Source organism: Neltuma alba, unplaced genomic scaffold (assembly GCF_004799145.2).
Source record: "Neltuma alba isolate B1F8T4 unplaced genomic scaffold, ASM479914v2 tig00003890_pilon, whole genome shotgun sequence".
Lineage (NCBI taxonomy): Eukaryota > Viridiplantae > Streptophyta > Magnoliopsida > Fabales > Fabaceae > Neltuma > Neltuma alba.
Genome location: NW_021633469.1, coordinates 44,039 through 58,129, shown reverse-complemented (window position 1 = coordinate 58,129; position 14,091 = coordinate 44,039). Strand labels below are relative to the sequence as shown.

The 14,091-nt window shown below is 35.5% G+C and overlaps 4 protein-coding genes across 4 annotated transcripts; 1 reads left to right on the top strand and 3 right to left on the bottom strand.

Moving 5' to 3' along the window:
* Nucleotides 1-244: 244 nt before the first annotated feature.
* Nucleotides 245-987, bottom strand: LOC114742799 (uncharacterized). Its single transcript, XM_028931013.1, has 2 exons — nt 819-987; nt 245-715 (listed from the first exon to the last, which is right to left on the bottom strand). Exon 2 carries the CDS (start codon nt 641-643, stop codon nt 290-292), a length of 354 nt encoding a protein of 117 aa, XP_028786846.1. The 5' UTR covers nt 644-715; nt 819-987; the 3' UTR covers nt 245-289.
* A 1-nt stretch (nt 988) lies between these two features.
* On the bottom strand, nt 989-2,158 carry LOC114742797 (glutamate receptor 2.9-like). The gene is made up of 4 exons (XM_028931012.1): nt 1,831-2,158; nt 1,525-1,688; nt 1,364-1,425; nt 989-1,230 (listed from the first exon to the last, which is right to left on the bottom strand). Exons 1-4 carry the CDS (start codon nt 2,146-2,148, stop codon nt 989-991), a joined length of 786 nt encoding a protein of 261 aa, XP_028786845.1. The 5' UTR covers nt 2,149-2,158.
* Nucleotides 2,159-5,652: 3,494 nt separating this feature from the next.
* Nucleotides 5,653-7,169, top strand: LOC114742796 (uncharacterized). Its single transcript, XM_028931011.1, has 3 exons — nt 5,653-6,513; nt 6,693-6,889; nt 6,971-7,169. The coding sequence occupies exons 1-3, from the start codon at nt 5,653-5,655 to the stop codon at nt 7,167-7,169; spliced, it is 1,257 nt and encodes a 418-aa protein (XP_028786844.1).
* A 3,012-nt stretch (nt 7,170-10,181) lies between these two features.
* LOC114742795 (glutamate receptor 2.9-like) lies at nt 10,182-11,439 on the bottom strand. Its single transcript, XM_028931010.1, has 3 exons — nt 11,241-11,439; nt 10,721-11,133; nt 10,182-10,643 (listed from the first exon to the last, which is right to left on the bottom strand). The coding sequence occupies exons 1-3, from the start codon at nt 11,437-11,439 to the stop codon at nt 10,182-10,184; spliced, it is 1,074 nt and encodes a 357-aa protein (XP_028786843.1).
* Nucleotides 11,440-14,091: the final 2,652 nt, after the last annotated feature.

The window sequence follows — 14,091 nt, the reverse complement described above, 5'->3', positions numbered from 1 at the left end:
TTTTTAACTCTTTAGGACCCATTTTATAGTGTAACTTACATTTAGAATCAGAAGAGTAGATATGTTCTTTTCTATTATTAAATCCATTATATACTTTGCTGTGTACAGATGTAATATTTTTCTCCACAATAAAGTAATGCAAATTAGTCACAAGAAAAGGAGAGAAAAAAAGAATCTACACATGGTATGATAGGCCTTGTTAACTCTTAACAACAAACATGAATACTACAAACCTAACTAACGAACGGGCACCGCAAAAATGGCCTGCCATCACTCTATACAAACACACTTACACAGGCAATGTTTTATTATCTGCTTCATTTTCTGCAGATCCAATATTTTTTGTGTCTGCAGAACATTCGTTGTCAACATTTCTGGTAGAAGTTTCCTCTAATGGATTAATTCTTGTTGAATTCGGACTCAAAAATTGTTGGCTATAAGTCTTTGCGAGCATAACAGGTTTTCGCCATATATGATTTTCAGAGACTGCTAAAGCCAACAATGAAAATGTTCCAATTACCATAAACAAACCTGCAAAACTATAAGCAGTAAGACTGGGACTCGCATTTGATGATGAATTTGATTGATCTTTGTTTCCATCGTCATCGCTGCTTCCAAAATATCTCTCCTCAATGCCGTCCATTTCATTACTCTCCCTAATATTTAATATGGCTTTCGAAAAGTGCGAGGTTAAGTTGGAGCCCTTACGAAATGCCTGAAAAATCATTCAAATGATTCAACAGAGACATGTCAGAGACAGTAACCTTAAATATAAATGAGACAACAAGAGAAGCAAGAAAATGGAGATGGAAACTCACAAAACCAAATCCAGCAGCATGGTGCTTAGTTGAAACCACGGCATAATTGGAGCCATACTGTTTGAGGAAGGCCTTAAAGTAGGGAGCTTCATCAAAAATGGCATCGACACCACCATTATGGCTTCCTTTGTCTAAGGCTTCCTTATAGTCTTTAATGGAGGAGTAGTTCTTCACCTTGAACTATTGATCATCAAGTTATCAACCAATAAGTCCCTCACAAATGAGCCACTGTGGTATCCAACATTAATGTTGGAATCTTCTGCAACATCATTCTCACTAAGGTATCGAGGTTGTAATTGATGTACCGTTAAGATAGATGATAAGCATGCTGTGTAGCTTTGCATGAGCACAAATACCAATATCAACCACATCACCAGCACAAACCTAGAGCAATTTTTGGCCAGTGATTCTCCTGCAAATAGTAAACAAATGAAAATTTTGAAGACTAAATAGTAATTAAACGAATAACATCGAGGACACAAACCTATATATGCGCATATATATATATATATAGAGAGAGAGAGAGAACAAGGTTTAATACTCACTTTCGGGAAAAACTGCTTGCACAACAGGAAGCCACAGGATAGAAACCCCACTGAATTTTTTCCTGCATGATGAATTTTCAAGTGTCGAATCTCTTCTGACATTACGTTCCATGAATATTATGATACCTCCTATAAAAACAGAGAAGATAGCAATAGACAACCAAAGACTCCAATTAAACGGTCGTACAAAAATCCACATGTTCAACCGTGGATCATGCCGGATTTTCACAAGCATCTTCACATTAGATTGTGTATATGGCAACGTGAAATCTGCATGGTTAAACCGATTTTCCAAAATCGTCACGTCTCCCACCACAGCGTCATACTATTCATTGGAAAAAAGATAGCCGTTAATGTCTGTGTGTGCATTCATGGTTATGACACTAAATAGAATGAAGGATATAAATTGAGAACACCAGCAAATAGTGAAGAACATTGACATTCTGCAAGTTTGAATAACATCTCACCTTTTCTGCAGAAATTTGGGAGACAAGTGCGTCATAATACCCAGCACTGCTTCCATTGTTGTTTACGAAAGCTCTAAACTCGAAAGAAATACCGTGATGTAAACGCGTAAGGTAGGCTATTGTAGCATTGAAGACGGCAATAGAATAGCCGCTAGCCTGGACGACCTGATTATTGTTATTAGTAGGATCGATTTGTACATCCACAAACTGGGCGAAACCTGATTTATAATAAGGAAGTCCAATTATCAACTTCTTCCCTCCATCATCATCTCCAGCACCAGTCGGAGCTATTAGCAACACAACACAAGAAATCATCATGAGGAAGCCATAGCGATTGTAATTGGGTTCGCCATCTCATAAAAGTGCTGTATATGTGCGGCAGGATACTGAAGAAAAATGAAGAAGCTAGTGCTAGTCAGTTCTGAGTTCTTAATGGGTGCCACCTTCGTTTTATTTATATGCTTTTGTCCCTAATGAATGTGCGTATGAACTTAACGGTATGTCGGTGATTATTCACTAGAGAGACTTGGTCTGAAAGAAAGCCTAAGCTTGCTTTGATTGATTCAAGCCTCGAATGTTCCAGTCCACCTGTCTCGTTTCGCTAGCATACACGGAAGGATGTAACTGGGAAATTTTCAGAAAGACCAGATATTTCCTCTTTGAATAGTTTTCGCCATCGTTTTAAAATACGGCATGAAATAATTATTTTGTAAATAAAAAGTTAATTTGAATAGTAAATTGAATTTATATTTTTTTGACAACGAATTTATATTATTTAAAATTCTTATTAAGTTTTCGTTGGCAAAATAAAATCCTTAAGTTTTGAATTTATTTCTATTTTAAAAATAATAATTAAAAGGCAGTATTTCAAAAATAAATGCACATAATTTAATTTAATTAATTTAATTTTAATCGGAATAGTCTAAACTAGACGTGGAGTTGCATGTTTGCAAATTCATCTAGACCATTCATTTTAGGAGATTTCTCAGCAACTTCGTTGTAGTCTTCGAGTGAATTTGTCCTGAGTGAAGCGGGGGGGCTCTCTTGGACTCTCAAACCAAGAATATGATGCAGTAGTACGTGGATGGGGGGATCTTTGAACAGATCCTCGAATCTGAATCCTACCGAACGACCTTTGACCAGTTCAACATACACCGATCGTTGGAAAGGACTGAATTCCTATTTTGACCAAAGGACAAAGACGCCACCAAATGATTCTATTTCTAGCCCCCGTTTAGTTAATTACTTTCCCTGTATTTATTTATAAGTTTTAAATTTGAAAAGACATGTGGTTTATTTTATGAGTTTTAATTTGTTTTGTCTTAACATTTAATATATTTTTTCAGTATTATCCTTACTTATTTCTCTTTTATCGCATTTTCCCACATGTTTTTTTTATTCTTTTTCTCATTTATTATAAGAATATATTTGAAAACAAAAATCTATTTCTAACCCGTTTACTGTTTTAAACTAATTATTTTTATCCGTAAATTAGTTTTTTTTTTGTCAAAGTTATCTGTAAATTAGTTACTTGAAGTTTATAATGAAGACTAGAAGGAGTACTTTTAACATGAAGAGCTTAATCTAATATAATGGCTTGTTTCATCTAATTAATGCACGCGCATGCATGATGACTGATTAGTTTGAGTTTTAATTGTGTAGTAAAAATTATTTAAAAAAAATTGACATCTTTTACTATATGTCTATATCAATGAAAAAAAAAACCGGACCGGACCGGCCGGTTCAACCGGAAAACCGGTCCAAAGTCCGGTCTGGTTTAACAAGAAAACTGGTCACCAAGTGAACTAGTAATAAACCGGTCAACCGCCCGGTTTGGGGGGTTGACCAGTTATATATTTTTCTCCTCAAACTGCCCAAAACGAACGTCATATCATATTAAAAAAAAAATTTTGGGACGCTGTCGTTCGATCCTACACTCGACCGATCGGTCGAATGCCCGGTTCCCCCATTCCCTCCTTCGTCCTGGCTTGGCAGATGAGCAGATCGCACATCGCAGATCCCTTCCCCCATTCCCATCGTCCTTCATTTCGCTAAGTAACTGAGTTTGAGCGTCCGGCCGTTCTCCCTTGCAGCGCCGTCGACTTGCCGTGGAGAGTGGAGACAGCGGTGCCGTGGAGAGTGGAGACAGCGCCGTCGACTTGTGGTGGAGGTGGAGGCGCGGTGGTCTGGTGTCCGTATTCGGCATTTCCTTCTTCGTTGAGTTTGGTTCAGTGGTCGACTGGTGTCCCTGCGTCGCTAATTTGTCCTGGAGAGTGGAGAAGCAGTGCCGGTGGGTTTTGCTCTGCTCGTTGAGTTTGGTGGTCAATCGATGTCCGTATTCGGCATTTTTTGCTCATTGAGTGGTCGACCGGTGTCCCTGCGCCGCTGATTTGCCGTGGAGAGTGGAGAAGCGGTGCTGGTGGGTGTTGCTCTGCGCCTCTGCTCGTTGAGTTTGGTGGTCACAGGTTGCTCTGCGCCGCTGATTTGCCGCTAATTTATTGAATACCGGTACTTAACTATTCATTAATTGATTTTATTCACTAATTGCTATGCTGAACAGAAGTGAAATTAGAACAAATAAACAATGTTAGAAGTATTTTGGCATGTTGGCTGATCTTAATGTTGTGGACCGACCAGTAGTTTTGCTTCTACCATTCTATGGATTAATATGATTCTTTATGATGATTGGAAATATTTTGGCATGTTGGCTGATATTGATGTTGTGGTTGTGGACCAGACGACCAGTAGTTTGTATTTGACAATTCTAGTTCTACCTTTCACTGAATGTTCCTAATTCTGGTTGTGCCTTTCACCGAATATTGATGTTGTGTTGGCTGATATTCTGGTTCTGCCTTTCACTGAATATTGATGTTGTGTACTTGTGTTCCTAATTCTAGTTCTGCCTTTCATTGCATATTCCAAATTTGTGTTTTGAAGTGGTTCCTGAAAGGCTGAAGCTTGTGGCTCTATTGTTTGTGTTTGATCATTTTTATTAATTTTTGATTTGTTATTTAATAGCAGTTATGGATATTCCAAACAATCAAAGTTCTGGAAATGAAAATGTCACTCAATCTTCCACTCCTAATACTGAAACCTCTTCTCCCACCCCGACTTCTTCATTGCGTGGTAAATCTGATCCTGCATGGGCACATGTTGCCTACAAAAAAGAGGGGACACAAACTACATATACATATCTTTTTTGTGGTAATAATTATAGAGGAGGTGGGATAAACAGAATGAAACAACATCTTGCTGGTGTTACTGGTCAAATAGCTTCATGCAAAAAAGTTTCACATGATGTGCGTCATAGAATGATAGAGTCTTTGAAAGAATGTTCAAAGAAAAAGGCTGTTGAAACATAGAAGAGGACCTAGAAGAAACCCATGTTGATTCTCCAATTACTATGAGTAGTGGGACGAAGAGGAGAGCTCCTGGGAGTTTGGACAATTACTTTGCTCCTAGGACAGCTTCTGATTTCCAACCAGGCATTAAAAGTGCATTAGCAACCAAAGAAGCAAAACACAATGTGAAAATGTTGATTGCTGAATGGGCCATTGTAAACTGTATTCCATTCAAGGCATTTAATTGCCCTTTATTTCAAAAAGCTGTGGATGGTATTGCTTCAATTGGGCCTGGGTTTAAAGCTCCTAGTGCTTATGATTTCAAAACTAATTTATTGAGTGATTGGAGAAAAGAATGTCAGTTACTCATTGAGAGCCATCGAGCTAAATGGAAAAACAATGGTTGCACACTCATGGCTGATGGATGGACTGACATTAGATAACGGACTTTGATAAACTTTTGGTGTATTCTACACATGGTATGGTGTTTGTGAAGTCTGTTGATGCATCAGATTTAGTCAAAGATGCCAAAACTCTATTTACTCTATTCTGTGAAGTCATTGAGTGGGTTGGTCCTAAGAACATTGTCCATGTAGTGACTGACAATGCAGCCAATTATGTAGCATGTGGTAGGCTGATTAAGGAAAGTATAAAATATTTATTGTCGCCTTGTGCTGCTCATTGTTTGAATCTTGTATTGAAAGACTTTTCCAGCATGCCTCATGTGTCAGACCTTGCTTCAAAAGCCTCAAAGATAACAATTTTTGCATACAACCATATGGTTTTCCTATCATGGTTGAGGAAAAGATCGAGTTGGAAAGAAATTGTACGTCCTGGTGCCACAAGATTTGCTACTACATTTATTACGTTGCATAGTATATATATGCACAAAAATGACTTGCAAGCTCTAGTTGTTGATAAGCATTTTGTGGATCACAAATTATCCAGGACTGAGGCAGGAAAAATTTTTAGTGCCCTCATATTAGATAATCGGTTTTGGAATGATTGTTATCAAGTTGTGAAGATTGTGTCGCCTCTCATAAAGTTGTTGAGAATTGTGGATTCAGATGAGAAGCCTTCATTGCCTTATGTTTATGAAGGCATGCGAAGGGCAAAAGTGGCGATTAAAGAGATGTTTAAAAGGAACAAGGAGTTGTATAAGCCCTACACAAGCATCATTCAAGCTCGATGGGACAGGCATTTGAAGACTAATCTTCATGCAACATCATATTTGTTGAATTCTACAATCATATATGATCCAGACTGTCCTAGTAAGTCAAAGTTAATGATGGCGTTGATTGATGTGGAGTCTTACTCAGATGAAGATGTTGATGGTTTTCTGGTAATGAAACAAGCAACTACTTATCGTGAAGGCAAGGAATCTTTTAGTAGACCCTCATGTCAGAAAGCTGCACAAAAATTAGACCCTTGTAAGTGTTAATACTTTATAGTATATTCATAGTTATTTACTAATTCTTATACTATTGTATACGAAATGTATTTTATTATGTAGATGAATAGTGGACATATTATGGTTGTTCAGTTCCAGAATTGCAGCGTGTTGCAATGCGTATTCTTAGTCAAACTTCTGCTTCTTCTGGTTGTGAGAGGAATTGGAGTTTGTTTGAAAGAATTCATACAAAAAGAAGAAACAGATTGGAACATAAGAGGTTGAATGATTTGGTGTTCACAAACTACAATCTGCGGTTGAAGCATAAGTAATCTTGAAAATAATGAATACTTTTAGTCTTTTATTTTAATTGATTTATGTTTAACTGAAGTTTTACTTGTCATTAAAGGAGTACATTGAAGAAGAAGAAAAGTTATGATCCAATTGACTATGAAAATATTGACATGGTGGACTTTTGGGTGGCTGAAGAAGATCCCACTCCAGAGTTTGATGATAGAGATGTGGCTACACTTGAAAGTGTCATTAACAATGAAAGCATTGCAAATTCAACAACTCTTGAGAGGGATAACGAAGATTTATATATATAATTAACACTCTATTCTTAGATGAATATAATTATTTGCATAATCATTAATATTGCTTATTGTCTTACATAGGTGATGAAGATATGGATATTGCTGATCCTCCACCTTTGCATGATGATGTTGTCACTCCTAGTGTTCCTTGTCCAACTGTTGATGTCTTGGTCCATGCCATTGCCAATGACTTTAATGATGATTTTGATTTTCCATAGCGATGAAGATATGTAGTTTATTAATGTTTGCTTGGTACAATGAAATATTTAAACTACTTTTGTAATTTTTTATCTTTTTTCAACTAATTATTATTTATGAATTTTATTCTATTTTAATGTTATGAATTAAATTATATTATTTTAATATGACCGGTCCAATCCCGGTTCGATCCCGGTCCGACTAGTGACCCTTGACCCACTGTCTCGACCGATTTAGTCTCCGGTCCGGTTTTTTGTTCCTTGGTCTATATATAGCCTATAGGGAAGAGAATTAAAAAGAGTCAAAACATTTGAATCCATGACTTTAGACTTAGCTTTAAACCTGGGCGAAATCTTCCGAGTAAATTTGTACCTTAGATCTTTGTTTTTTCAAAAGTAAAATTTACTTTTGAAAAACAAAGATCTAAGGTACAAATTTTAATAAAATTTCAATATTTTAAATTAAATGGATATAAAATTATACAATATTAAAATGTAAGTATTATAATACAATAAAATTAAAATTTATGGTTAAATCTAAAATATTGAAATTTATTAATATTCGAATTTGAGAGAGTGTGTTTATTTGAGGAAACTGGATCTCCTTCTCTGTCTCCACATTCGATAGGGTCCAGAATATATAACATCAACAATATACTCTTTTGATTGAAGTTGTAAATAAAAGCAGCGACTCAATCATTACGCATCTCCACAAACCCGAAAGAATATATTAGAATAGACAATGAAGTTACATACTGAATGATTAGAAAGTGGTTTAACTTAGAAACATATAAGCTTCATATGAGTCTAAATAAATGGGTTAAGCTATTTTGGTGAGATAGAGAGATCTAGCGTACATCTTCCACGTCATGCACTTCATCTGTTTGTTGGTTGTTTGTTTTATCTTTCTTCATTGATGAGTTAACGTACCCTCCCTTAATTGACTTGCTTTCTCAGAATATCGAACCACCAATGTTTTGCTGCGAGTTTTTGCCAACATCATCGGTTTTCTCCAAATAATGAACAGACCTCCAAAATTATGCATCGCGGTGAGACGAGTACTCGTATTCTTAGACCCAGACCCCTTATTTTGTTCTAGGACTTCATCTTCATCGCTACTTCCAAAATATATTGATGTTAGAATCTCTTGTAATGTCATTCTCACTAGGGTAATTAGTTGCAACTCGTATATTATCAAATACGCCGGATGACAAGGATGCTTTGTAAATTTGCATTAGCACAAAAGCTAGTATCATTCACATAATTAAGCAATACGAACCTAGAGCTTTTTGGTTGTTGTTGATATCCTAGAGCAATTGTTAGTAGCCAATTAGTTCTGCATATTAAATAGTAAAGAAACTTTCAGATTTGACTTTTACTTTAGGAATACTAGATAGGAAGATATATCAAAGTCATACACGCGGCTTACAGGTGATCGTATATTTTGTCACCTATTTTTTGTTATATTTAATGGGGATAAAATTTTAAAAAAAATCATTAATTTAATTATCTGTAAGACACTTAAGGCAAGAGTGGTGTATGATTTCTCTTGTATCTTTAAATTACACAAAGGCCCTTATTAAACATGAATCCGCCTTTGTTTCCATGAAATAAAGCTTCCCTTTTGAGTTATGAATAATGGTTGTTAGTCAGGGCCCTTGATTCGTCAAGGTCACCAAAGTCCGTCAAAAATTAATAATTTCAAGGAAGTGCTGCAGCTGGTCCCAAGCTTTCCAAAGAGCAACTTGCCTATTATATAATATTAAAATGTACATGTTATAAAGCAATAAAAAGTTCTACTTAAAAATAAAATATTGAAATGCATTAATATTCTACTTTGAGAGATTTCGATCCAAATAATTTAATTTAATCATGTCGAATTTTAGAATAATTTCGTAGATGTGAAAGCAGAAGAAAATAGTCAAAATTATACAAGTCACAGAGAGCGGGTCATTCAATACCCGTCAAAGGGTGCAGTTAACGGTTATATTTTCTAAAAAGTCTGTCACACGCATACATAGGCGTATGACATGGATGAAAATGCATATTTACTCCTTTAATTTTGTATAAGAATTTATCTTGGAAGAACTGGAAAGAGTTTTTAATTAAAAATTTTATTGATGAGAATTACCCAATTAATTTTCATACAAAAAGAGTACCGAGGCTCTACAAATTTTGAATATATAGAGTGCTAACATATTCTGATTTAAACCCCTTCTTATCAATAAAATTTTCCGCGAAAAACTTCTACTCAATTATTTTATTTTATTTTTTAATTTTATAAAATATATTTTCAATCTTCCAACCTGAATGTTTCACCATCAAAAAATGTTAACATAAAAAAATAATAAGAATTAAGTATATATAATATTGCCCCCAAACTTAGAATTTTTTATCCACCGTATGTATATTACTTCTAATATAAAAAAAAGTAAGGGAAATAACTCAAACTCAAGCCTTGAGAAAAACTCCAAAAAAGGGGGAAAAAGGGTTAATAAAATTTTTACCCTTAAAGTTTGCTCTCATTTTAGTTTTGGCCTATCAAGTTCCAAATCATACATTTTCATCCTTTAAAAGACAAAATAGACCAAGTTTTTATTGAATTATAGAGATCAATAGTTAAATGAAAAGAAACTTGATGGATCAAAATTTATGATTTAAAATTTGAGGAACCCAAAATTATATTACTCCGAGAGAAAATTATACATATGGATTTCATAGGCACAATAAGCTCCAAAAACATAATTTGAACATTCCCACTTAATTGACTACTTCACTGTAAAATCTTAACTGCTGAGATAATCTACCATCACTGTATACTTTACAGTTACACAGGCAATGTTTGGGTATCCCCACATGTAAGAGATGCTATAGACAGTTTTCCTTGGTCATCTGCTCTGTCTTCTGATATATTTTCTTCTCTATCAACATTATTTCTTCTTGTCGTAGAACCTTCCTCTAATGGATTGGTTCTTGTGAACCTCCGACTCAAGAATCTTTGGATATACATTTTTGCTGCTATAATAGGTTTTTGCCAAATACGACTTTCAGAGACTATCAAAGCTGACAGTGAAAAAACTCCAATTAACATGAACAAACCTGCAAAGCTATAAGTAGTGAGGCTGCTTGAACTTGCATCATCTAACGATGAATTAGATGGGCTTTGGCCTTCATCGTTGTTACTGCTTCCAAAATATTTATGCTCAATGTCATCCATTTCTGGACTCTCGCGCACATTCAATATGGCTCTGGAAAAGTGTGAAGTTAATGTGGAGCCTTTGGGGAATGCCTGAAAAAATCGATAGATATGTTACAACACTCTTGATAACAAAAACAAAATCTAATGAATAAGAGATGGAAACTCACGAAACCAAATCCATCAGTGCGGTGCCTAGTTTCAATCATGGCATAATTAGAACCGTATTCTTTGAGGAACACTTTGATGTAGGGAACTTCATAAAAAATAGCATCAACACCACCTTTACGGCTTCCTTTATCTAAGAACTCCTTATATTGTTCCATGGTGGAATATTTCTTCACCCTTGACTTGTGAACTTTTAATCTCTCCAGCAACAAGCCTTTGACGGCAGAGCCCCCATAATATCCAATGTTAATGTTGGGGTCATTAATAACATCATACTCACTTAGGTAACGAGGTTGCAGCTGATGTACTGTCAAGATTGATGACAAGCATGCTGTGTAGCTTTGCATTAGCACAAATGCTAATATCAACCACAACACAAGCACAAACCTAGAGCAGTTCTTGGCCAATGATTCTTCTGCATATAGAAATTTAAATCCAAAACAATACAGTAAAAATATGGAGTAAACAAATTTTTTAGGAACAAATTATGTTAAATATGATGGCGATGAAACGAAAACTCACTTTCAGGAAGAACTGCTTGTACTACAGGAAACCATAGAATAGAAACCCCACTTAGTTGCTTCTTAAATGGCGAATTTTCAAGTCCTGAATCTTCCTTAACATTCCTTTCCATGAATAGTATGATACCTCCGACGAAAACACAGACGATGGCGATGGACAGCCACAGATCCCAACTAAAAGGTCGAATAAAGATCCACATATTCAAGCGTGGATCATGTCGAAGCTTCACAAGCATTTTCACATCAGATTGGGTATACGGCAAGGTAAAATCCACATAGTTGGAACGATTTGCCATAATTGTCACATCTCCCACCACAGCACCGTACTGATTATTACAAAAGGAAAAGGTCAGATATTCAAGCTATCATCACTGCGTATCAAGCTCTTGTTATGGCACCAAATAGAATGATTAGTAAAATCTGAACAACATGGACACGTTGTCTCCGCAAACCTTGTGCATGAACTTACTGCTGTTTAAAACCTCTGTAAATTCAATCCAAATCGGCAGGACTAGGGTCTACCTTTTTCCTTCTCCATTTTCATTTCATTAAACTTCAGAAGAGATCTTGGTCAAATCAACATTAAAATAAAGATTTATACAAGGCTGAATAGTCTCTAACCTTTCGTTTAGAGAGCTGGTCGAGGAGTGCGTCGTAATCCTCAACGCAACTTCCATCTTCGTCTGGGAAGGCCATATACTCGACGGAAATATTCTGAAGGGAGGCTATGGCAGCGTTGAAAATCTCAATGGAATAGCCCTGAGCCTTCTCCACCTGACTCTTATTTGTAGAATCCAGTTTTAAATCCACGAAAATATTTGTTAAGTCACATCTCTTAGGAACACCAACTATCAATTTCTTCCCTTCCAGGATTAGTGAACCTGCTTCATCACCAGCTCCAATCCGACCTATTAACAACAAAACTACAAACAATGTCATGGGAACGCACTGATCGCCAAAGAAATGGTAATTTGAGTTAGCCATCTCACAAAGTGCTATCGAAGTGGCAAGAAAATAACAAAAAATAAGAAGATAGTTTGGGTTCCTGAAGTCTGAAGCTGCTTCTCTTTTTCAAAAGCTGGGAACATAAATCTTTTAGGTGCACAAGTCTTCTCTGTGTTTAGTCAAAGAAAGACTTCCATCTTTGATTATGTGTGTTTGGTCCTAACAGTTCTTTTTAAAAGCATTTTAAAATACTTTCAAGCAAGTTGAGATAAAACTTCTCATATTTTCATCTTGAACTCTGTAAATTTTTAAAACCGTAGTTTGGTTTTTATCCAAAGATCCCTTACATCTACTATGCTAGCTTCAAACATGGATGTGGCTAAGTAATGATATAAAAACGTTTATTTTAGTTTTCTATACAGAAATATTCTAAAATAAAGATTGTATTTTAATATATATTTTAGTTTTATACAAAAATATTACAGTTTAGAAAGAAATAAAATTTAATCCGGATACTAAAAAATTAAATCAAAATGAAGGATGAATACCATTGCTTTGGAGATTTCGCAGCAACCACTATGTAATTTACGAATTTCAAAGCAATCGATTTGTTTTTTGGCCGATTTCAAAGCAGCTGATTTTTTTCCCCCCCTCGATGGAATGATTAAATTTATTTTACGAAGAAAAAGCGAAGAGGTTGAAATAGTCAAAATTTCTACGGGTCCTGAGAGAAGATAACCTCTTCCCTACTTTACTAACTTTGAGATTTTGAGAGTTTGAGGCTTTGACTTAATCTAATTTCTTATTCCATGACTTCTAGAGGAATAAATCTCTAAAAAATTTATATATTACCTTATCTCCTAAACTAATTTATTAAACGTAAATTCTTTGTTTTCATGAAATAAAACTATTAATGCTGCCTTATAAAAGTGATAATATAATGTCGCGGAAGTTCAGCGCAGCTGGTCCCATGCCTCCCAAAGAGGAATTGAACTTGCCTCTTAATAAAAGCTTCTTGCCACTGTGGAACGGATGACTTGACAACTCCTCACGTTGCCGGAAACGATATCTCTTTTTTCAAGAAAATACAAAATAGACGTCAACTCTAATACTATCATACCTATTATAAATTACGTATATATAAATTAAATGCTTATAATATATACAAAATTAACGTATCGAGCCGACATTTCTTAAACAGGATTAGAAAGCTTTTCTAGATTATACATTTTTATATAGAATTTATACACACACACACACTATATATATATGAGCGTGGCCGCATATGGAGGATGAGTTTTTTAATCAGATAGTAAAAATTAAAAAATAACATCTTTTATAGGAAAGATAATTAAGACGAGTCAAAATATTTGAATCCATGACTTGGGAGTTAGCTTTAAGCTTGAACCGGTCAAGTCTCCATCTAGAAAATTAGTTAAAAACAATAAATACTTTAGAAATATATTTTTGTTTTCAAATATGAGAAAAAAGAGGAAAAAATATATAGAAAAATGTGATAAGAGAGATTATGACAAGAGAGAATGAATAATTAAGGATAAAATAAGAAAAAGTGCATTAAATGTGAAGACAAACATGATAACCTCTCAAAGTTCCTACTTATTCAACTTGTTTTAGCACTCTTTTATTTGGTTTGGAAGTCAATTTTGTAGGAAAAAAGCCTGAAGCGAGTAAGGAATAGAGACCAGAAGCGGAGAGCTGAAAAGAGACCATTCGCCACGGCACATGGGAACAAACGCCATGGCAGCTCTAACAGAGAGGAAGGAGTGTACTTCTGTGTGAGGTGCCATGGCCCCTGACCATATTCGCCGCGGCGCCCAAGCTGTCCTGAAGGAGTCCTTGTTCGGTGATATCCGCCGCGGCCTATGATCACATGCGTCGCGGGGCCA

Excerpts from the sequence above, each read along its gene's own strand:
- LOC114742795 (XM_028931010.1), bottom strand. The coding sequence starts at position 11,439 with ATGTGGATCTTTATTCGACCTTTTAGTTGGGATCTGTGGCTGTCCATC. Across the intron at positions 11,134-11,240 it reads ACAAGCAGTTCTTCCTGAAA|AAGAATCATTGGCCAAGAAC; the intron begins GTGAGTTTTCGT and ends TTCTATATGCAG. Across the intron at positions 10,644-10,720 it reads GCACTGATGGATTTGGTTTC|GCATTCCCCAAAGGCTCCAC; the intron begins GTGAGTTTCCAT and ends CGATTTTTTCAG.
- LOC114742796 (XM_028931011.1), top strand. The coding sequence starts at position 5,653 with ATGGTGTTTGTGAAGTCTGTTGATGCATCAGATTTAGTCAAAGATGCC. Across the intron at positions 6,514-6,692 it reads AAGATGTTGATGGTTTTCTG|TGGACATATTATGGTTGTTC; the intron begins GTAATGAAACAA and ends GTAGATGAATAG. Across the intron at positions 6,890-6,970 it reads AATCTGCGGTTGAAGCATAA|GAGTACATTGAAGAAGAAGA; the intron begins GTAATCTTGAAA and ends TTGTCATTAAAG.
- LOC114742799 (XM_028931013.1), bottom strand. The coding sequence starts at position 643 with ATGGACGGCATTGAGGAGAGATATTTTGGAAGCAGCGATGACGATGGA.
- LOC114742797 (XM_028931012.1), bottom strand. The coding sequence starts at position 2,148 with ATGATGATTTCTTGTGTTGTGTTGCTAATAGCTCCGACTGGTGCTGGA. Across the intron at positions 1,689-1,830 it reads CCCAAATTTCTGCAGAAAAG|TATGACGCTGTGGTGGGAGA; the intron begins GTGAGATGTTAT and ends TCCAATGAATAG. Across the intron at positions 1,231-1,363 it reads GCAAGCAGTTTTTCCCGAAA|GAGAATCACTGGCCAAAAAT; the intron begins GTGAGTATTAAA and ends TACTATTTGCAG.